At 49.9% G+C, this 26,957-nt stretch overlaps 7 protein-coding genes and 1 non-coding gene across 8 annotated transcripts; 5 read left to right on the top strand and 3 right to left on the bottom strand.

The window, feature by feature from the left end:
• Positions 1 to 269: 269 nt before the first annotated feature.
• On the top strand, positions 270 to 1,955 carry IWZ02DRAFT_459103 (mitochondrial carrier domain-containing protein). The gene is made up of 4 exons (XM_066768062.1): positions 270 to 592; positions 641 to 813; positions 873 to 1,430; positions 1,480 to 1,955. Exons 1-4 carry the CDS (start codon positions 456 to 458, stop codon positions 1,593 to 1,595), a joined length of 984 nt encoding a protein of 327 aa, XP_066619966.1. The 5' UTR covers positions 270 to 455; the 3' UTR covers positions 1,596 to 1,955.
• A 1,396-nt stretch (positions 1,956 to 3,351) lies between these two features.
• On the bottom strand, positions 3,352 to 6,443 carry IWZ02DRAFT_57134 (uncharacterized protein). The gene is made up of 6 exons (XM_066770905.1): positions 5,891 to 6,443; positions 5,579 to 5,833; positions 4,217 to 5,436; positions 3,992 to 4,169; positions 3,739 to 3,943; positions 3,352 to 3,682 (listed from the first exon to the last, which is right to left on the bottom strand). Exons 1-6 carry the CDS (start codon positions 6,005 to 6,007, stop codon positions 3,441 to 3,443), a joined length of 2,217 nt encoding a protein of 738 aa, XP_066619967.1. The 5' UTR covers positions 6,008 to 6,443; the 3' UTR covers positions 3,352 to 3,440.
• A 562-nt stretch (positions 6,444 to 7,005) lies between these two features.
• On the top strand, positions 7,006 to 8,815 carry IWZ02DRAFT_57146 (citrate synthase mitochondrial precursor). Its single transcript, XM_066770906.1, has 6 exons — positions 7,006 to 7,205; positions 7,268 to 7,332; positions 7,390 to 7,474; positions 7,524 to 7,571; positions 7,622 to 7,682; positions 7,732 to 8,815. Exons 1-6 carry the CDS (start codon positions 7,098 to 7,100, stop codon positions 8,775 to 8,777), a joined length of 1,413 nt encoding a protein of 470 aa, XP_066619968.1. The 5' UTR covers positions 7,006 to 7,097; the 3' UTR covers positions 8,778 to 8,815.
• Positions 8,816 to 10,069: 1,254 nt separating this feature from the next.
• On the top strand, positions 10,070 to 11,329 carry IWZ02DRAFT_459115 (mitochondrial carrier domain-containing protein; the record flags this gene model as incomplete). The annotated part of the gene is made up of 2 exons (XM_066768063.1): positions 10,070 to 10,823; positions 10,877 to 11,329. Coding segments are annotated over exons 1-2 (623 nt in total), but the record flags the coding sequence as incomplete, so codon positions are not given.
• A 557-nt stretch (positions 11,330 to 11,886) lies between these two features.
• Positions 11,887 to 11,982, bottom strand: IWZ02DRAFT_t96. Its single transcript has one exon. It is a non-coding gene; the product is annotated as a tRNA-Asn (tRNA).
• A 7,369-nt stretch (positions 11,983 to 19,351) lies between these two features.
• Positions 19,352 to 20,423, bottom strand: IWZ02DRAFT_57225 (uncharacterized protein). The gene has a single exon (XM_066770907.1). It carries the CDS (start codon positions 20,219 to 20,221, stop codon positions 19,520 to 19,522), a length of 702 nt encoding a protein of 233 aa, XP_066619970.1. The 5' UTR covers positions 20,222 to 20,423; the 3' UTR covers positions 19,352 to 19,519.
• Positions 20,424 to 20,963: 540 nt separating this feature from the next.
• On the top strand, positions 20,964 to 23,631 carry IWZ02DRAFT_507050 (high affinity glucose transporter; the record flags this gene model as incomplete). Its single annotated transcript, XM_066770411.1, has 7 exons — positions 20,964 to 21,041; positions 21,142 to 21,477; positions 21,519 to 21,643; positions 21,701 to 21,778; positions 21,841 to 22,323; positions 22,372 to 23,087; positions 23,136 to 23,631. 7 exons carry the CDS (start codon positions 20,964 to 20,966, stop codon positions 23,534 to 23,536), a joined length of 2,217 nt encoding a protein of 738 aa, XP_066619971.1. The 3' UTR covers positions 23,537 to 23,631.
• A 626-nt stretch (positions 23,632 to 24,257) lies between these two features.
• Positions 24,258 to 26,698, top strand: IWZ02DRAFT_382812 (Dolichyl-phosphate-mannose-protein mannosyltransferase-domain-containing protein; the record flags this gene model as incomplete). Its single annotated transcript, XM_066765241.1, has 5 exons — positions 24,258 to 24,395; positions 24,453 to 24,583; positions 24,643 to 25,195; positions 25,245 to 26,193; positions 26,244 to 26,698. 5 exons carry the CDS (start codon positions 24,258 to 24,260, stop codon positions 26,696 to 26,698), a joined length of 2,226 nt encoding a protein of 741 aa, XP_066619972.1.
• Between the last annotated feature and the right edge of the window lie 259 nt (positions 26,699 to 26,957).

Here is a 26,957-nt window from a genome sequence, read left to right on the forward strand (position 1 = left end):
TGGCACACATAACGCAAAGCTGGCGGGTCCGCAGGGGAGTCCGCAAAAGTCTTGTTCAGAGCAGTATACTCGAGAGCATTCGTAGAGGGGTTACAGGAAGAAAGAAAAGAATTCAAGCTTCAATCCACACAACCTTCTGGGGGGAGTGAGAGACAGCTTCCGTCCAGTCCAGGCACTGGCTGGCCTGTGCACCGCCAAGCTTTTCCCCGCCGTGCCGAGGTCAAGGAAAGTCGACGGCACTGCACTGGCCTCGTGCACAGCTGAGGTGCTGTCGACTTGCATCCTCATGTCTTTTTAATCTAACCATCCATCTTTGCCCCCTCCAACCCCAACTCGAGTCCGTCCCGGCTCACCCTCCGCTTTGATCCCTCCCCTTCATTGACAAGACCATCATCTGCCTGCACTCTCTGCAATTTACTTCCGTCGTCCCCCTCACCACCACGCCTTGACCCAAAATGTCATCCGCCCAAGCTCAAGATCTCAAAAAGGCCGACGAAGGCTCTCTCGCCACCTCGACGGCAGCTCAGCAGAGTGACAACGTCGCCCATGCTCTTGCAGGAGCAGGCGGAGGTCTCTTCTCCATGGCCCTCACGTACGCGCCCTTGACAGATGACTGAGAGCCATGCTGATGCCGTGACAGCTACCCGCTCATTACCCTGTCCACCCGCGCACAAGTCGAGTCCAAGCGCGCTCAGTCCTCAACTCTCGATGCCGCGAAGCGCATCGTCCAGCGCGAAGGCATCTCGGGCCTCTATGCCGGCCTCGAATCTGCCCTGTTTGGCATTAGCGTCACCAACTTTGTCTACTACTACTGTGCGTAACGTGTGAAGAGCCATAAAACACGCCATGTCAAGTTTCCTGACAGCTGCAAGGGTACGAGTGGACCAGGGCCGGCTTCGAAAAGGCAGCCATCAAGGCCGGGCGAGCCTCCAAGAACCTGACGACTATCGAGTCCATGATTGCGGGTGCCCTGGCCGGCAGCGCCACGGTGCTCATCACCAACCCTATCTGGGTCGTCAACACGCGCATGACGGCCAGGAGCAAGTCCGAGTCGACCGAGACCCTCCCCGGTGGCGCAAAGCCCAAGGCCCCGTCCACCATTGGCACCCTCATCTCCATCGTCAAGGATGAGGGCTTCACGCGCCTCTTTGCCGGCGTCATGCCCGCCCTGGTGCTCGTCATCAACCCCATCCTGCAATACACCATTTTCGAGCAGCTCAAGAACATGCTGGAGAAGAGGCGGCGCGTGACGCCCACCGACTCGTTTTACCTGGGTGCGCTGGGCAAGCTGCTGGCCACGTCCATCACCTACCCGTACATTACGGTCAAGAGCCGCATGCACGTTGCGGGCAAGGACGGTCCCAAGGAAGACATGTTTACGAGCTTCCGCCGCATCCTCAAGGAGGAGGGCTGGGGCGGTCTCTACGGAGGTGGGTCTGCTCAAAGCATACTTGTCGAAGCTTATCTGACATCTCACAGGCATTGGACCCAAGGTCACTCAGAGCGTCATCACTGCCGCTTTCCTGTTTGCCTTCAAGGACGTGCTGTACGAAATGAGCATCAAGGCCCGGAGGCTGGCAGCGGCAAGGAAGTAAGCGGCGTTCCAGCCGAACACATGAATCAACTCTGCAATCTCGACGATACACAAATCAAAGGGCAGGGCGAGCACCACGCAAACCAAGCAGCAGCAACTGTACCAAAGGACCACCACACATATGACATGAGCGGGACATCTAGAACGGCGGGCGGGCGGACGTATGGAGGACCAAATTTTTTGTGCTTTTTTTTCTTCCTTGGAGCGGAAATCTCTTTCAATTTTCGATTTTGGAAGCCTATTCACCATCTATCTCATGTACCAAAACGTCAAGACCAAGCCAAACCAAATCCCGCAAATGGAACTCTTCGTCCAAATCGACACATACGATACACGATTTTCAGCATGCAAGTTTCTGATGGATGGCTTGTCATTCTTTGCCGCGCACGAGACCAAAGCTACAGTAGCCTATTGGTACTCCCAGGTAGGTGTTGGTTGTGGCGCTTTCACATGCCGACATGTTTTTAGTTACCCGGACGGCACTGCGGCCGCTAGACAGAGGTTGACGTCACACGTCCCGCGCTGCCGAGGGGCGGGAGCCGAATGCATCCGAGCAAGCGAGCGACGGAAGGCTAACCTACCGTAGTCTGTCTGGATTGGTTGACTGGTTGATGGGTCGAGGGGTTGAGGGATTGACTGACTGATTGACTGACTGACTGACTGACTGACTGACTGACTGACTGACTGACTGACTGACAGGACTTGACATGACGGATGGAACGATTGATTGAATGAATGAATGAATGAATAGTTTGTTCGGAGCGCGACAATAAGAAGAGAATATACATACATACATACATACACAAAGGGCCTGAGGGAAGAAGGAGAACCATCCATTCAATTTAATTCACAAAGACACCATTCATTCACTTCCAACACCCTCCTCCCTACTCCATAGTCCCGCACATCATCACCAACGACCCATGCAGTCAAGACCTTATGCAACGCAAAAGAGGTCAAAATATTCAGCTGAAAAGTAATCAGAACAAGTCCAGTGCCACCGCCGCCGCCATCATTTTTCCTGCCCTGTACTCTCGTCCTGAGAAGGGGGGAAAAAAAAAAAAAAAAAAAAAAGGAAAAAGAGACCTAGTTATGCATGCATGCACGCTATACCTACTTGCCTACCCGCCCACCGGCCCATGATGCTCGCTTGCCTGCTCGCTCGCTCGCCAATCCATGCCCATCAATCAATTACCTCATGTCTGTGACTGTCAAAAAGTTTTCCACCGCCGGCCGCATTGAAAACGAGGAAGAAGAAGAAGCCGTCCATGTGGATGCAGAGAGAAAAGGAAAAGGAAAAAAGGGGACGGTCGAGGGATGGATGCTTGAATCAGAGGATGATGAGTGAATAGGTAAATGCAGCGGCTCAGCCCCGACGACCCCCGTTCTCCTAGCTCATCAGGAGAAAACAGAATCGACCTGAATCAGCCGCCGCCGCCGCCGCTGCTCCGGTCGCGAAAAGGGTGATTGATCGAGCCGAACAAGATGATGGAGAAGAAAAAGAAAGGCAGGAGAATGAGAAAGGAAGAGATGAGGGATTCTGCATCGATTGAGTTTCCCCTTTCCCTTCCTTGTGTAATCCCGCATCCCGCTCCCGCCGCGCAAGCTATGCAGGGTTTTTGTGAAGAGCAGACTAAATCCACCGCCGACGAAATCCACCATCATCATGCTTGGTGCAGGGGTCCTCCTAATTTTGTGTGATGCAGCACGCGAGCAAGAAAAAGAGACGGCAGCTCAACCAACGAAAGGCTGCGCCGTCGTGAAAAGAAAGTGAGCAAGCAGTCAAGAAACCCGCAGGACCCGCACAGCAGGTACCGAGCAAACCACCTTTGCCGTTCCAATCTCACTACACGCCAGGCAGCTGGAAGCCGAAGCCAGGGACCGGAGGCGGTACGCCAATGGTGTGCGGTTCGGGACGTGGCTCGCCGCCCTGAGGGGGACGAGGGTCCGGTTTGCGGAACCTGGGGGCATGGGGGTCGAAGCCGCCGCTGCCGCCGCCGCCGCCGCCACCACGGTGACCGTGGTGGTGGCCGTGTCTGCCAAAGTGTCTTCCGCCGCCGGGTTCGGGGCCGACGCGCTTGCTCATGGCTGCAGGAGAAGTCAGCCTCAATTTTATTTGGTTTCGGGGTTAGATTTGGGCTTACCTTTCGACGAGACACCCGTGCCAATCTCAATATCGGGCTCTTCAATCACCATGCCAGTCTCGAGCGGTCGGCCGCCTGTACCACCGTACTCGGAGTTGACGACCCATTTGAGATCGGCTTCCGTCAGGCGGTTGATGGGAATAATGCTGATGCCGGTGCTGTAGTCGCTGCATTCTCGAGGGCCGAATCCTACTCCCCAACGCGTCTGTCCGATGTTAGAGGAGACATACGATCATCGCATCTTTCGACGTACCTGACGAGCCTTTCCAAGTACTGCTGGATCCTTCATCTTTTCCATGCCAAGCTTGGCAGCGACCGAGTCTGTGCGGTTGACCATTTTGACAAAGGCGTGATGCTTCTCGGGGTTGACGATGCACGTCTGAACTGAACCAAACTGGCTGAAGATGGACCTCAACTCTTGCTCCGTGCCACTGCGTCAAATTAGCTGGTGATAAGACATGTCTCTCGGAGAGCTTACCTGACGCCGCCAACAAACAAGGTACGACTAAGAACTTTGATGTTTCCGTCAGGGAGAGAAGAGTCATGCTGTACGTACTTTTCCCGCGGGGGACCAGCTGGCTTTTGCTGTTGAGCTGCTGGGCCTGTGGGTATCGGCGGGCCCGGATTGATGGCAGGAGAGTTGCGGTGTTTGTCACGTTTCTTACCTTTGCGACCACGGCCTCTGGTGGCTCCGCCCTGCTCAGTAGCAGCAGCAGCAGCAGCAGCAGCAGCAGGAGCAGGAGCAGGAGGAGGAGGAGGAGGTTGTGCGCTAGGTCCAGCGTTGCTGGCATGACTTGCGTTGTTGGTAGGGTCGTAGATACCATATGTTGGACTATCACGTCGATTTACAGGAGACATGCGCCGACGCTTGCGATCAGGAGACGGACTACGATCATGGTTCCTGTCGTGGGTACGGGCATTGTTGTCCCTCAACCTAGGGTCTTGAGCAACTTGCTCAGTGGGTTGGCTCTGACCGTTGGCCCCGACCTGTGCTTGTCCGTTTTGACTGAAGGCGGCCGCATTATTGGCAGAAGCCGTCTGATTCTGCGCGCCGCCCTGCATGGCAGTGAAGATTTGTCCTATTTGCTCCGGAGACCATCCTTGCTGCACCAAAGAGGCCAAGAATTGCACAAACTGGTCATTGCCTACACCAGGCATGCCTGGAATGGCCTGGGGCGCGGATTGACTGGGCGCAGTGCTCGTCGGCGCAGGAGCTGGAGCAGGAAAAGAGTATCCAGTCGCGCCGTTACCTTGTCCCTGGGCAGGAGTACTATACGGTGGCATGGGCGCCGCAGTCACGGAGGGGCCTACGCTATGTTGTTGCGGCTGCTGAGCAGGGACGACATACTGCGCGCCGTTTTGCTGGACAGCCATGGGCGTCGGCGTCGAAGCCTGCTTGCCGAGATTGGCGAGGCTTGCAAGCAAAGAAACTGTACCAGATGGCTGAGCATTAGAAGTAGCAACAGTGGGCGTTGAAGTCTGCGCTTGACTGGCTGGACCAGGACCGAAGTTTGCAGGAGTTCCCACTGCTGATTGGTTGGCTGCCAAAGGTTGCATCAGGTTTTGAGCATGTCCAGCATTGGCAGTGTAGGTTTGGGTCGTCTTACGCGCTCCCAGACGCTGTTTAAAGTCGGCGAGCATCTGCTGCGGGAACGTGTTGCCGCGCTCCCAAATCTCGATCATCTTGCTGATTTTTTCCTAAAGAGAAAGAGTGAGTACATTTCACCGTGAGGTGGCAGCGTGTCTAGGCGAGTTTCGTGACTACAATGTTAAAGAATGACAGCACGACTGGTGTTTCCGGTCATGGCCTTTTGATTCGCTGCAGCTCGCTGGCACATACCTTTTGGTCTTCGGGCGCACTCTGAATGAGATCATTCATCATGGGAGTGAGCATCTGAGTCGCAATACTGACGCCTACAGCGTTGGGGGTTCTGGCGGGATCATATCCCGATGCCATGGCATCTTCCTTGTTCTGACGCGCCTTTTCATTCCATTGGCGCACAACAGCATCCAAGACGTAGAGAACACCCAGCTTATGTGTTGATTCGGCAGCGGAGAAGCGGTTGCTGATGGCCTGGAGGAGCGCAGGGCATTGCTATCGAGAGGGTCAGCCGTTGCGCAACGACATGGTCAAAGAGCGATCGGAGCGTACTGTGGCGTTGTTGATGCAGAGGTTGGTGATGGTGGTGATTTTGGACTTGTTCGCTCCTGGTGGTTTCAGCGCAGACAGCGACAGCAGCAAGCTATTCAGCTCTTCCAAAGCCGACATGACTACTAGTGGGATGGGGCGACGAGGCCCGTGTTATCCTCGATCAAAGGACGTGTGCGCGCGCAGTCTAGGTGTAGCAAGTTGTGGGGTTGAAGATGGTGGAGCGGGCCGCTACGTCACTTGATCAACCTAGGCAGAAGATGGGAGACGAGGCAGAAGAGAGTCGGCGATGTGTAGAGCGAGCAGAGGAGGGCGAGCTGAGGTCGCGAGCTGAGAGACGTCTGGTGCCGCAAGTGGTACGAGGAGCGGAAGCGGCGAGCCCTGACGCGCACGTACAAAGCGCAGACGAGAGCAGGCAAGTAAGAGTCGCCTCACACGGCTACGGGTAGGCTGGTAGGAAACGAAGCCGTAGCAGTGGATGCAACGCGAAAAGACGTATGGGCTGTGGAGTGTACTGTACTGCCTGTTCAGGAGGCGTGGACGATCGATCGCGTTGAGAGGAGGAAGCCGAGCGTGAACGGCACGTACGCCAAGGCCAGAGCCAGAGCGAGGAAGGCGGTCACGGGGGGCGGCGGCCTTTGTCCGATGCACCGGCACCCACTGCACTGCTGACTGATGGCCTGAAGGGACGGGAGCCACAGGACCTACGACCTACCGGTAGGTATGTATGTAGCCGAGTGCTGGGTGACGTACCGAATTTGGAGAATCCGTGGGGGACGGGAGCGTCGGCCAGCCGAGACTGGTGGAGCCCAACAAGGCGCAATTGGCAATCGGCGGGGACGGGAACTGGCCTGGAGCAGCTGTGGGCGCCAGCTGCAGCGCACAATGAATGAGCGAAGGTCGGAGGGGAGAGGGTTGATGATGACGAGAGGGCCGGCTTGCATTCCCGTCGTCGTCGTCGTCGTCGTCGTCGTCTTCCAGTTCCTTCCTTCGCTGCACTGGGGAAATATCTCGGGGGCCAGCTGAGGTGGAGAAGCGGAGCGCACAGACCCGGATTCCGTGTCGGCTGTCATCGCCCGCGTCTGCCCGTCTCAAAGCTTTCCGACCCGACTGCCTGCCCTGCTGCCAATTTCTCCCTCTGTTGAATTTATCTCTCCCTCCTCTCCTCTCCATCACCCTCTCCTCCCACTGTCCACCTCAACCCCCCACAATGGCTTCTTCCATGCGCCTCGGTTCGGCTGCTCTGCGCTCCTCCTTCAGGACGCCTGTGCGTACCTCGGTCTGCAATGGCCTGCGCTTTTACTCGAGCAAGACCAGCGTAAGCTCCCTTTTTTCTCCCCCACGAATGCCTCAATCATGGTAGCTAACCCTCGACCCAAGTCCCTGAAGGAGACCTTTGCCGCCAAGATCCCTGGCGAGGTTGAGAAGATCAAGAAGCTCAAGAAGTACGCTCCCGTCCCCCACCGTCTGTGCTGCAGCTCGGTCCTAACGCACAATTGAAGGGAGCACGGCAGCAAGGTCGTCGGCGAGGTCACCCTCGACCAGGTCTACGGTGGTGCCCGTGGCATCAAGTCTCTTGTCTGGGAGGTTCGTACATTGACCTCAGTCGTCATTGTTCCAGCTGACAATGCACTAGGGTTCCGTCCTCGACTCCGAGGAGGGTATCCGCTTCCGCGGCAAGACTGTAAGTTGACATGCTTGCTGGATTATCTAGACTCCTCTGACAGTCTTTAGATTCCCGAATGCCAGGAACTCCTCCCCAAGGCCCCTGGCGGCCAGGAGCCCCTCCCCGAAGGTCAGTATCAGATGAATCAAAAGTGGACGAAGCTGCTAACTGTGGACAGGTCTCTTTTGGCTCCTCCTGACTGGCGAGGTTCCCACTGAGCAGCAGGTCAAGGACCTCTCCGCCGAGTGGGCTGCCCGCTCCGACCTCCCCAAGTTCGTCGAGGAGCTCATTGACCGCTGCCCCAACGACCTTCACCCCATGGCTCAGTTCTCTCTCGCCGTGACTGCCCTCGAGCACGAGTCCAGCTTCTCCAAGGCCTACGCCAAGGGCATGCACAAGTCCCAGTACTGGGAGCACACCTTTGAGGACTCGATGGACCTCATTGCGAAGCTCCCCACCATTGCTGCCCGCATCTACCGCAACGTGTACAAGGACGGCAAGGTCGCCCCTGTCCAGAAGGACAAGGACTACTCGTACAACTTGGCCAACCAGCTTGGCTTCGCCGACAACAAGGACTTTGTCGAGCTCATGAGGCTGTACCTGACGATCCACTCTGACCACGAGGGTGGCAACGTCAGTGCCCACACCACCCACCTGGTCGGTAGCGCCCTCAGCTCTGCCTACCTCTCCCTTGCTGCTGGCCTCAACGGTCTGGCTGGTCCCCTGCACGGTCTGGCCAACCAGGAGGTTCTCAAATGGCTCGTTGAGATGAAGCAGTCGATTGGCAATGACCTTAGCGACGAGAAGATCAAGGAGTACCTCTGGAGCACGCTCAACTCGGGCCGTGTCGTTCCCGGCTACGGCCACGCCGTCCTGCGCAAGACGGATCCCCGCTACGTGTCGCAGCGCGACTTTGCGCTCAAGCACCTGCCCGACGACCCCATGTTCAAGCTCGTCTCGCAGGTTTACAAGATTGCTCCCGGCGTCCTGACGGAGCACGGCAAGACCAAGAACCCCTTCCCCAACGTCGACGCCCACTCTGGTGTCCTCCTCCAGTACTACGGCCTGACGGAGCAAAACTTTTACACGGTGCTGTTTGGCGTGTCGCGCGCCCTCGGTGTGCTGCCCCAGCTCATCATCGACCGTGCCGTCGGCGCGCCCATTGAGAGGCCCAAGTCGTTCAGCACCGCGGCGTACGCCAAGCTGGTCGGTGCCAAGTTGTAGAGGGAGAGAATTAAGATTTAGAGAGACTAGAATGGTTACCCACGTTGTTTGTTCATAGGGAGCAATAAAAGCAGGATCATGGGGTTGGCGCTCTTTGACTCGTAGAATGTATTAGCAGTGCAATGTACCACGTTGATGAATGACCACTGAGACGATGCCTTGAAACGCGTGCAGCGCCCAACGGTTTCCTGCATGAGAGCTCCGTTTCGTGGCGGACGCGGCGTGGGCGCGGGTCGCACAAGGACGGCGACGGTCCGTCAGTGGACGCAAAGTCAATTCGAGGAAACGAGGGCCACAGGGCAACAATGGGGATTGAGAGCGAGGCCAGGGGCTGGGCGGTGCAGCCGTGGTTGGCGGACCTGAGGTGAGCTAGGTCCAGCCCAGGTCCTGTCACGGGCCGTGCGCTTCTCTGGGGCGTTGGGGTCGGGTGGTGTTGGTGAGAAGCTGATGGTCCGGTGGACGCTGCGGACACCGAGACTGTTGAGCGGGAATGCCCGCCGCGAAATGAAGTTGACATGCTGACAGACAGGCGTACGGTATTCCTGCGGTCGGGTCTCACTCATCTCTGGCGTCTCTGTATGTACGTGGCCGGCCTGCGAATTCCAGGATGCGGCGCAGATGCGGCTTTCTCTTTGCGCGCCGTGGTTGGTTTGCTATCTGTAGGGTACCCTCTTAGCCTCAGCTCAACCTCACCCTCACCCACACCCACCCCGTGTCCAGAACCACGACTCCCGCACCGACAACACCCGAACGGCTGTCAGTGCACCGACGACGTTTTTGTTGTTCTGACCCCTCGTAACCCTGTTGTGGTGGGTTCCATTTCCGTCACCCGCCCCCCGGCGTAATTGTACGTCGTCGCAGCGACACGACGCTCGTGCGTTACTCAGCTCCGCCCATCATATACATTCCGCTGCCGCCCTCCAGCCCTGCCTTCCCCTTTCCTTTCCTGTCCTCCCCTCCATACCATTCCCCAACTTCTCTTTTTGCGAAGAAGCACCCTCTTGCCTTGGTCAGGCCCCTTCTCACAGCGTACGCACCAAGATCATGTCCACTCCCGCAGCCACCATGGCAGGCGTTGAAGCGCCCCCAAGGTTAGAGAAGAAGCCGGTCAAGTTCAGCAACTTGCTGCTTGGCTCGGGTCTGAACATGTTCGAAGTGTCGACGCTGGGCCAGGTAAGTCCTTTATTCCTGCGTTGCAAACTGTGCTAACATCTGCAGCCTCTGGAAGTGGTCAAGACGACCATGGCGGCCAACCGCGCGGACGGCTTTGGTGGTGCCATTGGTAGGATCTGGGCTCGTGGTGGTGTCCTTGGATGTAAGTAAAAGAAACTTGAATAAATTCAACTAAACATCTAACAATACTCTTTCAACAGTCTACCAAGGTCTCATTCCCTGGGCTTGGATCGAAGCCTCGACCAAGGGCGCCGTCCTCTTGTTTGTCGCCTCCGAGGCCGAGTTCCGCGCGCGCACCATGGGCGCCGCTCCTTTCCTCGCTGGCATCACGGGCGGCATGGTCGGTGGTCTGGCGCAGGCCTATGCCACCATGGGCTTCTGCACCTGCATGAAGACGGTCGAAATCACCAAGCACAAGGTGGCGGCGGCGGGCATGAAGCCGCCTGGAACCATGGAGACATTCATGGACATTTACCGGCGCGAGGGCATCCGCGGCATCAACAAGGGCGTCAACGCCGTGGCCGTGCGCCAGGTGACCAACTGGGGGTCGCGCTTTGGGCTGTCGCGCATTGCCGAGAGCGGCATCCGCAAGGTCACCAATAAGGAGCACGGCGAAAAGCTGGGCGTCGTGGAGAAGATCATTGCGTCCACCCTCGGCGGTGGCCTGTCGGCGTGGAACCAGCCCATCGAGGTCATCCGCGTCGAGATGCAGAGCAAGGTCGAGGACCCCAACCGCCCCAAGAAGATGACGGTCGCCAGCGCGGCAAAGTACATTTACTCCAAGAACGGCATCAAGGGCTTGTACAGGGGCGTTACTCCTAGGATCGGACTGGGCGTTTGGCAGACGGTTTGCATGGTTGCTTTGGGCGATGTGTAAGTCTCTTTTCTCCCTCTTACCTTTCGTCTTTGCTAACACACGACGACAGTGCCAAGGAGTGGGTCGAGAAGGTCACTGGCGACAAGGTGACGGCTAAACACTAGACGGAAGGCGTTTTTATATACTCGGTTGGGGGCTCACTTCTCGGTCGGTCAGGCAGGCAGGGTGGGTCAAAGGTCTGGCGAACGATGGGGGGAATTGCTATTTTCTACTGCTGCTTTGTCGGGCTTTTTGCGCGCCCGTTGTTGTGGCTGAGATGAGTTATGAGCGCTCCAACAACCTACCTATCACATTGTCATAATCATCATCATCATCATCATCATCATCATCATCACCGACGACGACGATTTTGTTCCTTTTCTCTACCTAGATCGAAGCTCTTTTACATAGGCGGTCGGTTGTAATGTCCAACTGTTTGCAGACAGAACGGGCCGAAGCATTTGTTGAATCTTCACACATCATCGTTATGGTCATCTTTGACGCCAACAACATAACGGACGCCCATGCTTATCCTGCTGTCGTTGTTTACTGAGAGTGTGCCAGCCAGGTGCCAGCCAGCTAGACCCTCGGTATCGAGGGAGCTTGGGGCACCCCAACCCAGCTCAGCTCAACTTAGCTAGAGTTGTGGGCATTTGCTTGGGTTGTCGCTGGCTTGCTTGCTTGGTGCTGGAATACTTTGAGCGTGTGTGAGCAGAGACAAAATGGAGCAGTGTAGGCAGAAAAGAGAGATGTGGCGCCTTTGAGCCTTCGCCCACAACACTGTCATGCACTGGCGCCGAAAAGCAGCGAACAATCGCTGTCCCTCGCCAAACTCAAAACACTCTCGCTTACCCAGTCTTTCTCTCCATCAATCAATCCACCAACTAATCCATCCATCCCAAAAAAACGAAAAAAAAAAAAAAAAAAAAAAACCCCCCACCCCAGTCCAACCACTCCTCACTTCCCCCTCCTTCCCACCACACAGCCCAACTTCCCTCCTTACCGTTTCCCGACTCACTCAGAGGCAAAAGCTACGTCCCACAGACCTAGACAGGCTGCAGGAAAGCGCAAAAAAGTCGTCTCCCCCGGACAGGCTTGAACTGTCAACCTCCTGATTGCTCGGACCTTGAAGGTCTCATAACAGTCAGACGCGCTAGCCAATTGCGCCACGGAGGACCACTTAGCAGAATTGCTGTCGTTGAAAAGAGAAACGGAACAAAGTTTATATTAACTAATGTGTACGACGATGTTGAACGAAGGGGGAATTTTTCGGTAGAATTTGTGTGGGTGGGGGCTGTTTCTTGAGTGTAGGAACAAGAGGAGAAGATTTAGAGATGAGGGGGGATATGTGAGAATGGTGTTCTAGGGGTAGGGGTGTGCGTGGTGGATGTGCGGTGGTCGAATTTTGGGTGTGCGGCCACGAGTTTTGGTTTCGTGTGGTGCGGGCCGGGAAGTTGTGTCCGCGCCGACACCCACGCACACAAATAATTCGCGAGTGTTGAAAAAGGAGAAGAGCCGGAAGCTGGATGAGCTGGATCATTTTGTAGATAACGTTGAAGAGTGACTAGATTTGGAGAGAGAAATGGGTGGCAGTTGGACGACAAGAGGAAATGTTATTTCGCCATGATTGTAGAACGCAATATTCTCGGGCGACTGATCACATAGATGTAAAATGGGGCGCTCTCAAATGTCTTAACCTAGACGGCTTCGGAGCTTTTAAGAGTTGTCATTAAACGCATATCGGGAGCATTTAAGCGCCGAGTCTCTACCTCTATAATTATGTTTAATACTAATAGGGAGCATTCCTTTTAAAGTTACTTAACGTGTACTCTAAGAGCGTTAGAGCATTAATAAAATATTAATTAATTAATTAATTAATTAATTAATTATTTTACGTCTTACTAGAGCTATAGGCTATCTAAGATAGAGCTATCTATAGGGGATCCCGCGTACGTTTATAAGGTAAGTAGGGATACCTAGCTAAAGAATCTCATATAATAAGGCGTAATTCTTAGTATAATATTAGTATAGGGTAGGTATAGATAGATAGTTTATCTAGGCTCTTTTTAGGTAAGGGGGGGCTAAGGACTAGCCTTCCTACTATTATCTAAGTAGATAGGTAGCATAGAGTAAGAGTAAGAAAAGGAAGGGGGATAGGGAGAAGGTATATATAGAAAAGTAAATATAGTATAGGGTAGTAGGTAAGGTAGATTATATATATACTCTACTATAGCATTCTAGTACTATCCCTAATAGTACTATTTTTAGTTAGTATTATATAATACCTTTCTTAGTACCTATAAAGGTAAAAAAAGCGGGTAAGGTTTTTAACTAGTAGTATCTATCTTCTAGCTAACTAGTATAGTTAGCTAATACTTATTATAGAAAATAAAGAATGCTTAAGAACCTAGGTTTAATCTATATTAATATTACTTATAATTTAATCTAGCCTAGTTACCACTATTAGATAACCATACGTTAACATTATTACTAATAATAGGGCTCTATATACTACCCTAGCCTAGGTATACTATATAGATAAATAGCATTAAGCCCTTACCTTACCGCTAAATAGTTATCTAATTATTATTAGGAGTAGGAGGGTTTAGCTAGAGTAGTTATAGAGTAGTTATCTAAGTTATGTTAATACCTTCCTAATCTAGAGGGCTAGGGTCTTAGTAGAGGCTCTATATAAGGTAGAGGAGGGATATAAGCCTAGAGGGTATTAGGTAGATTATAGATAAAGGGGTCTCTTCCTAGATTATCTTTAGTTAGAGGGGTTCTAGGGTAGTACCTATAGGAACTATAAGTAGAGAGATTATAGAGCTTATTATTTACTCTACTAATAGAGCTTAGAATAGATTCTCTCTTCTTCTTTTTACTCTTCTTTTCCCTTAGTCTACTCTTTATATATACTATGCCCTAGTAGAAACCTTCATCTAATATATGAATTTAAGTATGAATTATTAACTAATATCTCCTTAGAATAGCTCTCTATAGGGTATAGAGGCTATATTCCTACTATTATTATCATATACCTAAAGCGCTTCCTATATTACTTCTTTCCTAGTAGAGCTATAGAGTAGGCAGTTACTAATAAGATGTTATAGTATTTATTAGGCGGTATTATTATAGCTATAGTTATCCTAGGCTATCTTACTAAACTATAATAGGTAGGCTTTAAAGTAGCTATAGTTTAGTTTTAATTAGAAGTAGGCTAATACTTCTAGTTATCTATACTTAGAGAGTTAGATAGACGTCCTTAGTATAGATAGGAAGTTATATATATATAACCCCTAGAATAGTATTATCTATGCTTCCTAGTATTATATAGTATATACTATCTATTCTATTATAGTTCTTTATTATACGCGCATCCTAAGGAAGGTAGTACTTAAGTAGTTATTCTCTAGGGTTAGCTTAGTAGCCTCCTTTATAAGGGTATCTACTTATAGGTTTCCTCTAATCCCTATATAGCCTAGAGCCTATAAGAAGGTAAGACTACCTTATCTAGCTATAATTAAGTAGCCTATATCTATAGCTTAAAGTTATAGTCCTTAACCTAGTAGGTTAGATAGGGTTTAGAGGTAATATAGTATAGCTTAGTTATCTATATATACTATAATCTATTATCCTAGCTATTTCTAGGTAGCTAACTCTATAGCCCTTATAAGTGCCTCTAGTTCTCTATTATATATAAGCTAGTATAGTCTAGTATTTCCTCTATATCTTACTACTACTCTTATACTATCTTATTAGGTATTATACGCTATAATTCCTATACCTACTCTATTTCCTTTTAGAATAGATGAAGTATTAGAGTATAGGATAACTACCTAAGTTATATATCCTATACATCTAATATATACTTAGGCTTCTTATTCCTTTAGGAGGTAGCTAATCTTAACTTTATATAGAGTAGTCTTTTTCTATAGGAGAAAGGAACTATGTTTAATTAGGCTTTTAGTACCTATTACTAGGTCCGAAATTATGCTCTAGATATATTTAAGTTATGTCTATTATCCTAGTATGTTCTCTTATTTAAACTTATTAATAATTATATATACTAGATATTAGTGACTAAGCTTAAAGAGTTATATAGTATACGCTTAAAGTAATATATTACGCCTTAGGTAGGGGGGGAGAAGTCCTACTTTAATTTCTATAGGGGTAATTAGGGAGGTCTAAAAGGCTCCTAGGATTTAGTATAGTCTATTATTTTAAAGTATTTATCTAAGTATCTTAGAGCTACTAACTTACTAGAAAACTAGGGACCTATAATCTACTATACTTTATATATAAGCTAGGTATAGTTATTAGATAGTAGTAGGGGATAGTCTATATTATATATTAGCTAGCTATATAAGCCTACTAAGTAATTACTTTACTTAGGCGTTCTAAATTATTATATACTACTAGAATAATAGGTATATATTAAACTATATCCTAAGCTATTAGATAAGTTACTTTAGCTATACTATATAGTCTCCTAGGAGTATAATTATAGCTTACTTAGCCTTATCTAAGCTTATAAAATAGATAAGGTCTATTTTATCTTTATTAAAATTAACGGCATATTAGGTTCTAAGTAAGAAAAGCTAGTTAGCTTCCCGCTAGAGGATCTATATATTTTTCTTCTAGCTTATTAAGGAGATTATAATTAAAATATCATTAATATATAAGAGGAATTAGACTAAGTAAGAGGAAAAGAGTTTTTATATATAAATAAGAAATAGAATTAGTAAGACTAGGCTTCCCTAGGGAATTCCTAAAACTATTAGATAAAGGTCCTCTTATTAGCTATTAAAGGAGATCTAGAGTTATTACCTACTAGTAAATATCTTTACCTATACTAGGAGGGAGGTAGGGAGCCTAATTTCCCCTATTATATATAAGAGCTAGTTATAGGCTATATAATTAAAGGTACCTTATATGTTAAGGAATAGGGTTAATATCTTATACTATACCCTCCTCTCATCTTAGATAATATATATAAGGATTATTACTATATTAATTACTAACTTCTATAGTTATCCGCCTATTTAGGATAGGTATAGGAGGTAGGTAGCTTCTATAAGTACTCTAAGATGTTTTACTATAATGTATTTAAGGACTTTTCCTAGGTAGTTAAGTAGGGAGATAACTCTATATGCTTTTAGGTCTATATAATTAGGTTTCCCTAGCTTCTTAAGTATTATACCTACTACTTCTCTCTAGTATTCTAGGTAATATCTATATGTAAAGAAGGTTTAGTATATCTAGGTAAATTTTTTAGGATAAGTGTTATATACCTTAGTAATTATCTTCTAGTAGATCTAGTCTAGCCTAGGGGTAGTGCCTTTAATCTTATAAGAGTAGGTATACTATACTTCCTTATCTATAAGGGAGGGCTAGTCCTATAGCCCTTCCTTATAGTTTATCTAGTTATATAGGGGAATGTATAGTAGTAGGGGGAAGAGTTTCTAATAGAAGGTAGTATACTTACTATTATATAATGATTAGAGTTAATCTTAAAGGTTATATATCTAGGGGATTTACTTAGATTAGGTTACTTTCATGTATACTATTACCTTATAGATAGACTAGGGTGTTTCTTTTATAAGGAAGTTATTCTAGTACTCTTATTTTACCTACTTAATGGCTATATTATATATATTCTATACTTATATATATATAACTTAGTTATAATATGCCCTACGCCTTACTTATATAGTGGTTATCCTTAAGGCTATAAGGAGTAGGGACTACTATAGTTTTTATTACTATCTAGAGGTTACCTATAGGATGCTATGTTTAGCTACTATCTCTATTACCTTTATAAGGCGTCGTCTAAGTTAGTCTAGGTCCTCTTATAAGGTCCTACTAGAGAGTATATGTTATACCCTATTAGGAAGGACTTAGATAAGTAGACTTATAATCTTATTTAACTCTTCTTAGATGATTTACCTATACTAGGCCTAGTTAGCCTTTTTAATGTTAAACTATAGTAGTAGCATTAGTATATCTTAAAACTCATTATATATAATAGTAAAGAGAATAGTATTATAGTTAGATAGGGGGTTCTCTTATACCTACTAGTTAATTACTTAAGTAGTAACTATTAGAGTGTATAGGGAGAGGTTAATAACCGTTTCTCTTTCTATCCCTATATAAAAGAAGGTACCTACTCTAGGTTAGTTTTAGAGTTTAAGACGGTTTTCCTTAATCTATTTATATAGAGCTTCTACTTTATAAGATTAGGGGGAGAGTAGGTCCTATATTAGATAGTGTTTATTAAAGTCCCCTATATAGATTATTAGTATAGTAGGGGGGCTATACTTAATAACTCTTTCTATTATATATAGGGAGGATAGGGTGCCTTATTCTACCTTATTATAGATGTTAACTATATAGATAGTATCTTCTCTATAGGTTAAATCTATAGTAAGGTAGTTAGGGCTAGGGAAGATGTCTAGGTAAGGATTTACCTAGATATAGGTAAGGGATTTATTTAGGTAGAGTATTATCTAAGGATGTAAGCCCTATAGGAAGGTTAGGAGAATTTATATTATAGAGGGGTAGGAGATTAATTATATATTAGCTATATTATCTTATAGTATTATCTATAGTTCCTAGATAAATATTAGGTAGATACCTAATTAGAGAGTATCCTAGAGTGCTACTTCTATAGCCTAGGCATTCTAGTTTAAGTTAACTTATATAACTTTAAGGTTACCTAATATATACGCTAGGGGGATATCTTTATTAGATAGTAGGGATAGTTTAGGTTCTAGGAGTAATAAGTACCGTTATAGTTACTATACTTTAGCGCTATATAGGTATATATTATACCTCTCTTTATATAGTATTTATAGTTATGCTTCTCTATTATATAGGGGCTAGTATATAGTAAGTATTTAGTCCTATTATAATACCTTAAGGAGCTATAGCTAAATTCTTAATACTTTATATACTATACGTTAGGAGTAATCCTAAGGAGTTTTATAACCCTTATACTTACTCCTATAAGGTAGAATAGCTTTAAGATAGCTATCTCTACTTCTTTTACTATATAAAAGACTATAATAACTAACCCTACTTTCTAGGTAGCCCTTCTTTTAGCTAAAGTAAGCTAGTATAGTGTTCTAATAATAGAAAGGCTAGGGTTAAAGGTATAGACCTCTTCTATAATAAATTATCTAATATTAAGTAGGCGTAGGTCTTCTAGAGGGATACTATAGGTAATAACCTTATACTAGGTTTAGTTCTCCTAGACTATAGTATCTAGGAATAGGTAAGTAAAGAGGTCCTTATAGGAGGTAAGGAATTTAGAGTTATACTAGGGTAAGCTAGTAAGTAGGATGTTACCCTTCTCTATATATATTACTATTAATATAATAGGGCTAGATATACCTATATTCTTAAAAGTATTATTAATGTTATTTTATATAGAAAGAGGGTTAAAGTCTAGGAAGGGACTCTACTTCTAGATAATAACCTATATATCCTATAGGGTCTTTTAGGGAGTAGTAGCTAGCTTTATAGTTATCTTTAGGTAGGGAGTTATTATATATAGTTTCCTAGTAGTAGTTACTTTCTAGGCTTAGGTTACGTATAAAGGGTTAGCTAGGGTTATAGGAAGGATAACTAGCTTTTATAGCTAGTAAACTTTTACTCCTAGTATATAGGTAGTATTTTTAAGGGAGTAAACTTAAGTAGTAAGAACTAATAATATATTACCTATATAAGCTATCTTAGTATAATCCTATAGAATATTACTAAGGTTATAGAGTCTTTACTTTTTACTTATATTATATATAAGGTTTATTATGTATAGGATATAAGAGAGGGCTATATTAATTACCTCCTAGGTAGTATTAAAGTTTAGATAAAATCTAACCCTAGTCCTTTTTCCTTAGTAGGTAGGGTTAGGTTTAGAAGTATCTACTAGGATAGTTCTCTTTAGCCTAGTATACTATTTCTAGACTAGGCCTAGTATGATAAGTAGTAGGGATAATAGGGGGATAGGGCTTATAGGAGTATCCTAATCTATTTCCTTAGGTTTATTAGCTAGTTAAGTTAGTAGTAAGTTAGATAGTATAGGGATATCCTAGTCTATTTCCTTAGGTTTATTAGTAAGTTAAGTAGGTAGTAGGCTAGGTAGTATAGGGGTATCCTAGATTTTATAGTTACGGCTATCTAGTAGAAGGGAAACTAGTTTAGGTAGGGCCTCCCCCTAGGGGGTAGGTATAGGTATACTTATAGTATAATACTTTAGAGGGTAGGTTTTTACTTTCTAACTTTAGTTATATATATATGATCCTATACTATAGAGTTATAGCGGGTATAGTGATTTTTAATTTTTTAAAAATTTTATGTATAGTAACAACTTATTGACGCACAGGCTTTTTCTAAGAAGTGGTGGCTAAACTAAAGAAGAGTGTGCCTTGTACGAACAAAATATTGCATCTGCTCCGATTTGTGGAAACAGCGTCTTGAACATTCGTCTCCATTGTAAACATTTGAAGCAGCACTCTGAGCATCACCAAGGATTCATCAAGGAGCACTCAAGATTCATCTCGCGAAACCAGCAGCGGTGGTATCACCTCTTGCCGCCAAGTCAGTCTCTCGTCTTGTCGGCATCGGGTAATCGCCGGACACTCGAGGGTTGACACATGCAACCGCCAGGAAATCCATGCTCGGAATAGTGCGAGGCTCGACAAGCCTTTCATCTTCAGCCTCGCCACAAGTCGAGTAGCGAGGAATGCAACCACCAAGAACGAACGAACATCGGGTTTGCACTCGAAACCGAGACGACCAAATTTGCCGGTAGCAGGGATGAATCGACGAATGCCAGCGGCAGTTTTGGCAGCGAGAGAGGAGCTAGACTCGAGCAGGCAAGCCGTGGGGGCACACATGCCTGGATGTTGCTCAGCGGTCTCCTGGGGTCAATTTTCTTCAGACGTGACACACGCGCGAGTCGAGCGAGGGCCGCGGGGGGTTGGTCGGTTGTTCGCTGTGGAAGGTTGTCGACCCAGAAGAACAGCAGCGCATGAAGGCGGGCAGAGCGAAGGAGCACGGCGTGATGGCCGCCACATCGTGACCTGGACTGCCTGGACCTGGACGCTCTGATGCGGCTCTCATCTTGCATCATTCCACCATCCACGGTCGGAGCATGCCGATAAGATGGGTATACAGATGACGGAAGGTGGCGGTCAAAGAGCGGTCTGCCGGCAGCCAACAAGCAGTGCGTGCAGCAGATCCAAGACGAGCTGGAGCCGTGGGCCAGGCACGCCAGCCAGCCAGCTCCACGGGAGGGCTCCATGGAGGCGCTCCGCCGCGATACTCTCCACTTTCTTTCTTGACCTGCATACGTCTTCCCATGCTGCCGTCTCGGCGCTGACTGAAGATGGTCGTCTGGCAGCGCAAAAATCATCAAGGCGCCCCAGGCCTCGTGTGCCTGCTTCCCCACAAACCGCTAGCATGACCTGGGGAAGTGGTCCACGAGCGCACCATCTCCAGGCCCACATGACCAGAGTGCAACGAGGATCACAACGCCTAGTGACAACCGATCTCGAGACCCTTGCCGGGAGCGGAGCATGCTAAAGGTAGCGGACGGGCAGATGATGAACGAGAACAAGGGCAACAGCAAAGGCTATTCTTGATGGGAAACGATGCGCGTGGCATGATTCTTTTTTCCGTCAAAAATATGCATCGCTGGGGACGAATGAAGAGCGAGCGAGGTACAATATATGAGGCGGTGCTATCTGACACGGCATTGCGCCCGCGGCGCGCGGCGACTCCGTCAGATAGAGTAAAGTAGGGAGGTGGTGGTTAGCAATGGGCAGGCAGAGCAACAGAGTGGAGCAGCGTGGACGAGCGCCGGACATGGCTACAGTACGAGTGAGCAGCAAGTGGTTCTCTTCTCGAGAGAACCCACTGGTTGCAGTCGTCAATTATATCACATCCATTTCCCCGTCCGAGCGGTGTGCGACTCGTTCGTTGGGTGGCCCGGCAGCAGCAGCAGCAGCAGCTGGTTGCGTTGCGCTTGGGCGCCCCCGGTCTCTGCCCCAAGACGTCGCCCGCAGCAGTAGTCTCCGGTCTTCTCCAGTCGTCTCTCAACCCAAGGCACACCTACAGGCCTACACGAAGCGCTACGTTGCGTCCTGTTTCTTTCAATGCCCGTGATCCACTCGTCAGGCCTGGCCTCCCCAAACTGTCCTACAGCCACCGTCCTCGGACCCTGTGCCCGCGACGTCAGCGGGCCTCTCCTCTCCTAGTCTCTCTAGACCAGGCACTGCTACTCACCCGGCATCGTGGAGAGGGCTGCTCCAACCCAGCCCAACGTCCGTCAAGATTTCTCCCCCATCCTCGAGCCGCCGGCCCGCCAATATTCCTCTCCACGCCTTGCGGTCGACCACCTCATCCCACGACGAGAAGACTGGGCCCCGCCATTCCTCGTCCGACTCCGACCACTCGGAATTAGACTCGCTCTGGAGCGAGACGGGCGATCTCGTCGACCAGCTCGCAGACGAAGAAGATCCCTTGCAGGCTCGACTTCGCCAATCGCAGGACTTCGCCGCTGAAGCTCGCCCTCACAAGCGCCATCCGCGTCGCGTGCACTACGCCGACGACTCCTCGTCTGGCGCCAACAACGAAAAGGCTGGGCGTATCAAAAAGGAGGACATCCCAGTACCAACTCCCCCACGAAAGGTTGTCTCGCGAGGGGAAAGGTACCGTCTCCCGCCGCAAACGCTGCCTACACCATACTCACAGTCGTCATCAGGATCCTCGCTGCCATCATGGCTCCCAACGATGGCCCGTCCCGTATGCACGGGTTGCACGGCAAGAAGCTCATGTGCGTTTCCATCTCCTCGACCGCCATTGACGGGCTCCCGGCTGACCTCCATACCAGTTACTTCACCAGTGTATTTGTATCATTAGGCGTTTTCTTGTTCGGATATGACCAGGGCGTCATGTCGGGAATCATCACGTAGGTCCCAATCCCCCTTGATAGCATAGCAGACTCTGGGGCTGACGGGTTGTGCAACATAGCGGCTCCTACTTCAAAGACTACTTCAACCAGCCCACCCGCGCCGAGATTGGTACAATGGTGGCCATCCTAGAGATAGGGGCCCTGATAGCGTCTATCGGTGTCGGAAGGGTTGGAGATATTTTGGGTCGTCGACGGACCATTCTCTACGGCTCCCTCGTATTCGTCGTCGGCGGCGCCTTCCAAACGTTTGCGACGGGCATGCCCATGATGCTGCTGGGAAGAATCATTGCTGGTCTGGGTGTCGGTGCTCTGTCCACCATCGTCCCCGTCTACCAGTCTGAAATCTCCCCCCCGCACAACCGCGGAAAGCTGGCTTGCGTCGAGTTCACCGGCAACATCTCCGGCTACGCCGCCAGCGTGTGGGTGGACTACTTTTGCAGCTACATCAAGAATGACTGGGCTTGGCGAATCCCCCTTCTCATGCAATGCGTCATGGGGTCGTTGCTGGCCGTAGGCAGTCTGCTTATTTGCGAATCGCCGAGGTAACGACCATTCCCCACATGGACCATCACCAAGCTAACGAAATGCAGATGGCTTCTCGACAACGACCACGATGAGGAGGGCATCGTCGTCATTGCCAACCTCTATGGCAAGGGCGACATTCACAACCCCAAGGCCAGAGATGAATACCGTGAAATCAAGATGAACGTCCTGCTCCAACGCCAAGAGGGCGAGCGGTCGTACAGTGACATGTTCAAGAGATACTACAAGCGCGTCTTCATCGCCATGTCTGCGCAATCCCTGGCTCAACTCAACGGCATCAACGTCATTTCCTACTATGCCCCATTGGTCTTTGAACAAGCGGGTTGGGTCGGGCGCGAGGCCATTCTCATGACTGGCATCAACGGCCTCAGCTACCTGGCCTCCACGATTCCTCCTTGGTACCTTGTCGATTCCTGGGGCCGCAGATTCATCCTCCTGTCCGGTGCCATTGCCATGATTATTTCCCTGAGTGCGATATCATACTTCATCTACATTGACATACCGGTCTGGACGCCCCGGCTGGTTGTCATTTTCGTCATGATATACAATGGTGCCTTCGGAGCCTCCTGGGGACCGATTCCCTGGCTGTACCCGCCGGAAATTCTACCGCTCAGCATCCGCGCCAAGGGAGCAAGTCTATCGACCGCAGCCAACTGGGCCTTCAATTGGTTGGTGGGTGAGATGACACCAATTCTTCAAGAGTGGATTCAATGGCGCCTTTACCTTCTCCACGCATTCTTTTGCGCAGTCAGTTTCGTCGTTGGTAAGTGCTGAGCAATTTCCGTGGATGACAGCGCGCTGACATTTCCAGTGTGGTTCATCTACCCCGAAACCGCCAACGTGCGCTTGGAAGACATGAATTCTCTGTTTGGCGATGCAACGTCCCAAATGCCTACTCCCGCGACATTGGCCGAAGCCGAATCTCTGTTCAGCGCAGGATCCCCCGTGCCATCTTTGGATATCCGTCGCGGTGGTGGTCTGGGCGCGGACAGTGCTATTCCTGGACTCGACATCAACCCTCCCAGCGTCAATGTCGAAGGTGGCAAGCCTCAGTATAGCAACAACAGCCACCGCAAGGAGTCCAATGCCACGAGCCAAAGAGAGGGACTTGGAGGGTGGATCTCGAATCTCGTAAAGCGCGGCAAGGACAATGGGGAAGGAGACAGTCAAAGCGGCAGTTACCGGCGAATCAACAATCAGGACGACGATTGAGTTTTTAGATGAGCGGTGGACGACTTTGCTTTGGGACAGCTTCTGCATGGAGACCCAAATAGAGATTCCGCGGCGCACAGGTTCTATACTCTTGGGCTGGCCACGACTAATCGAAGCGGGGCCACGGCGCAGGAGCGAGAGGAAAGAAGAGGGGGGAAGGGGGGGGGGGCGGCCAGGAGGCGGGATTTCATCAGTTTGGTCTTGTCCATTTTTCGTTTTCCATTTTGGCATTGTGTAGACTGCGGACTCTGCAGCGCTTAACGCGCAAACTGCGGTGGACTCGAGTTGGGTTTGTACAGTAGTAGCTGGGTCGAACATGAGTGGGACATATGTGGAATATCATCATCTATCACAGGATCGCGAATCATTGCTTCACATGGGGCCTCGGGACGGGTTGGGACTTGGGCAGGTCCACAGGCACACAGGGCGCGTCTTGGAGCGGAGAGGGAGGGGGCGTAGAGAACACGTTACGAGACGCGCGGAGGGGGACCCAGCCCAGCCCTGCCCTTGCCTGAGCAGATCGCCGTAAAAAGTGGCCGGGCTGCCCGTGTCCTATTTCCAGCATCTCTGCTCCTGTTCCCTGCTCCGCTCACGACCTGAGCCTTGGATTGTGCCAAAACAACGACGAGCAGGTCTAAACTCAATCTTCGCTCGCTCCCGCACTGCTTATCCATCCTCCTCCACCTTCGACCACCCGGCGGCAGAGGGGCTGCGATCCACCATGGCCGACCCCCAGAGCTACGCCTCTGGAGCTGACGCCGCCGTCAATGGCGACGCTCTGCGCAGGAGAAACATTCCCAACGGCAACGGCCAGCTCGAGCACCACTTGCGCGTACCCGAGGAAAAGTCGAAACAAAAGGTCTGTCGCCGCCGCACCCCCCAAAACCGTGGACTGACGATAGCCCCGCGTCTGCAGACCAAAACTTTCCTCCAGACCCTCGATGAAACCGAATACATTTGGGCGCCCATCCTCTTCACCGCCCTCGCCTTCTTCACTCGTCTCTACAAGATTGGATTGTCCAACATCGTGACGTGGGACGAAGCCCAGTAAGCGCAAATAATGGCATCATTGTGCCGGCAACAATAGGCTGACTTGAGGCAAAAAGTTTTGGAAAATTTGGCTCTCACTACCTCAAGCGCGAATTCTATTTCGATGTCCACCCTCCGTTGGGCAAGATGCTGGTCGGCCTGTCCGGCTGGCTGGCTGGCTACAACGGTTCCTTCGAATTCAAGTCTGGCGAGCAGTACCCTCCAGAGCTCAACTACACGTTCATGCGTGCCTTCAACTCGGGCTTTGGCGCCCTCTGCGTCCCGTTGGCCTACTACACGGCAAAGGAGCTCAATTTCAAGCGTCCCGCCGTCTGGCTTGCGACTTTGATGGTTCTGTGCGACAACTCGTGGGCTACAATCAGCAGATTCATCCTCTTGGACTCGATGCTGCTCTTCTTTACCTGCACAACCGTCTTTTGCTGGTCCAAGTTCCACAGGCTGCAATACGACCCCTTTTCTCCTGAATGGGGCCTATGGCTGATGCTCTGCGGTGTCTCGATCGGTTGCGTGTGCAGCGTCAAGTGGGTTGGCTTCTTCGTCACGGCTCTCGTCGGCCTGTACACCGCCGAGGATCTGTGGCGCAAGTTTGGCGACCTGAAGATGCCCAAGGTGAGAAGAGTGCCATCAAATATCTCTGGCAAAGCTAATAAGTTGCAAGGCTGAGCTCGGAGCTCATCTTGGATTCCGCGTATTCTCCTTGATCGTGATTCCATTGATGGTCTACATGTTCTCGTTCTGGCTCCACTTTCTCATTCTCGAAAACAGCGGTCCTGGCGATGCTCAAATGAGCTCCCTTTTCCAAGCCAACCTTCGTGGCACAGACGTCGGCAAGGGCAGCCCTCTGGAAATTGCCATCGGGTCTCGGATCACCCTCAAGAACATGGGCTACGGTGGCGGTCTTTTGCACTCCCACGTTCAGACCTACCCCGAGGGATCGCAGCAGCAGCAAGTCACTTGCTACCACCACAAGGATGCCAACAACGACTGGTTCGTCTATCCTAACCGCTTTGACAAGGACTACGTTGTTGGCGAGGATCTTCGCTACCCCAAGGACCGTGACATCATTCGTCTGATTCACGCTCAAACTGGCCGTAACCTCCACTCGCACACTATTGCTGCTCCGGTGACAAAGGCGGACTACGAAGTCTCCTCCTACGGTAACGTGACCATTGGCGACACCAAGGACCACTGGGTCGTCGAGGTTGTGCGCGATGTAGCCTCCAGCGACTACTCCAAGCTCCGCACTTTGACGACTGCCTTCCGCCTGAAGCATGCGGATCTTGGGTGTTACTTGCGCGCCGGCACTGTTAACCTGCCGCAGTGGGGTTTTAAGCAAATCGAAGTCACTTGCGACAAGAAGAACAACCCAAGGGACGTCTACACGCACTGGAATGTCGAGAGCCACTGGAATGACAGGCTCCCTGCTGGAGATCCTGGCTCGTACAAGTCTCCATTCTTCCGCGACTTTATTCACCTCAACGTGGCCATGATGACCTCGAACAACGCCCTTGTTCCCGACCCTGATAAGCAGGACGATCTTGCCTCCCAATTCTGGCAATGGCCCATTCTTCACGTCGGCCTTCGCATGTGTGGCTGGAATGATGAGAGTAAGTAAACACTTGCAAGCTATCAAGCTATAGTGCTAACAATGTTACAGCGGTCAAATACTTCCTGCTCGGAAACCCTTTTGTGTACTGGGCTGGCACAGCCTCGCTTCTCGGCGTCGGCTTGCTCTGCCTCTGGCATCTCATCCGCTGGCAGCGCGGCTACAAGCCCTTGCCCCCCGCTGATTTGGACCACCTCGAGTATTCAGGAGTCTACCCGGTCATTGGATGGTTCCTGCACTACTTCCCCTTCATCGCCATGGCGCGTGTGACGTACGTGCACCACTACTTCCCGGCGCTCTACTTCTCCATCTTGTCATTCAGCTTCTTGACCGACTGGTTCTCGCGGCGCGCCAGCCGCAATGTGCAGCTCGCGCTGTACGCGGTGCTGTACACAATCACGATTGGCTTGTTTGTTCACTTCCGCGGCATCACATTCGGCATGCAGGGCCCCAGCTCGCAGTGGAGTCATCTGAAGTGGTTCAGCACCTGGAGGATCTCGGACTAGATATAGTCGTTGGGCGTTTTTCTTTTTCTTTTTTACTTCTTTCTCTTTGCCTCGGTCTTTTGAGGCCCCAAACCAAACTTTGACGGCTGTTCGTGTGTTGCTGCACGTGGGTGTCTGGCAGGGGACTGACGGACTGCTTCGTAACTCTTCCTCAACTTGCTCATCTCCTCCTCATCTCTTATGCTGCTACTGCGCCCATCGTTTTTCTTCTGCATCTGCATTGCTGATGTCATTCTTGCTGCTGCGTTTATCGTCATCG

This window comes from Phyllosticta citriasiana, assembly GCF_038021145.1.
Source record: "Phyllosticta citriasiana strain CBS 120426 chromosome Unknown IWZ02scaffold_12, whole genome shotgun sequence".
Classification (NCBI taxonomy): domain Eukaryota; kingdom Fungi; phylum Ascomycota; class Dothideomycetes; order Botryosphaeriales; family Phyllostictaceae; genus Phyllosticta; species Phyllosticta citriasiana.

What these genes read in the sequence shown, in the direction of transcription:
- IWZ02DRAFT_459103 (XM_066768062.1), top strand. Translation starts at nt 456, where the DNA reads ATGTCATCCGCCCAAGCTCAAGATCTCAAAAAGGCCGACGAAGGCTCT. An exon ending in CTCTTCTCCATGGCCCTCAC is followed by an intron (nt 593 to 640) that starts GTACGCGCCCTT and finishes ATGCCGTGACAG; the next exon opens with CTACCCGCTCATTACCCTGT. An exon ending in CAACTTTGTCTACTACTACT is followed by an intron (nt 814 to 872) that starts GTGCGTAACGTG and finishes GACAGCTGCAAG; the next exon opens with GGTACGAGTGGACCAGGGCC.
- IWZ02DRAFT_57225 (XM_066770907.1), bottom strand. Translation starts at nt 20,221, where the DNA reads ATGATTTTTGCGCTGCCAGACGACCATCTTCAGTCAGCGCCGAGACGG.
- IWZ02DRAFT_57134 (XM_066770905.1), bottom strand. Translation starts at nt 6,007, where the DNA reads ATGTCGGCTTTGGAAGAGCTGAATAGCTTGCTGCTGTCGCTGTCTGCG. An exon ending in TCTGCATCAACAACGCCACA is followed by an intron (nt 5,834 to 5,890) that starts GTACGCTCCGAT and finishes CCCTCTCGATAG; the next exon opens with CAATGCCCTGCGCTCCTCCA. An exon ending in GTGCGCCCGAAGACCAAAAG is followed by an intron (nt 5,437 to 5,578) that starts GTATGTGCCAGC and finishes CTTTCTCTTTAG; the next exon opens with GAAAAAATCAGCAAGATGAT.
- IWZ02DRAFT_57146 (XM_066770906.1), top strand. Translation starts at nt 7,098, where the DNA reads ATGGCTTCTTCCATGCGCCTCGGTTCGGCTGCTCTGCGCTCCTCCTTC. An exon ending in TCCGCTTCCGCGGCAAGACT is followed by an intron (nt 7,572 to 7,621) that starts GTAAGTTGACAT and finishes GACAGTCTTTAG; the next exon opens with ATTCCCGAATGCCAGGAACT. An exon ending in CCAGGAGCCCCTCCCCGAAG is followed by an intron (nt 7,683 to 7,731) that starts GTCAGTATCAGA and finishes AACTGTGGACAG; the next exon opens with GTCTCTTTTGGCTCCTCCTG.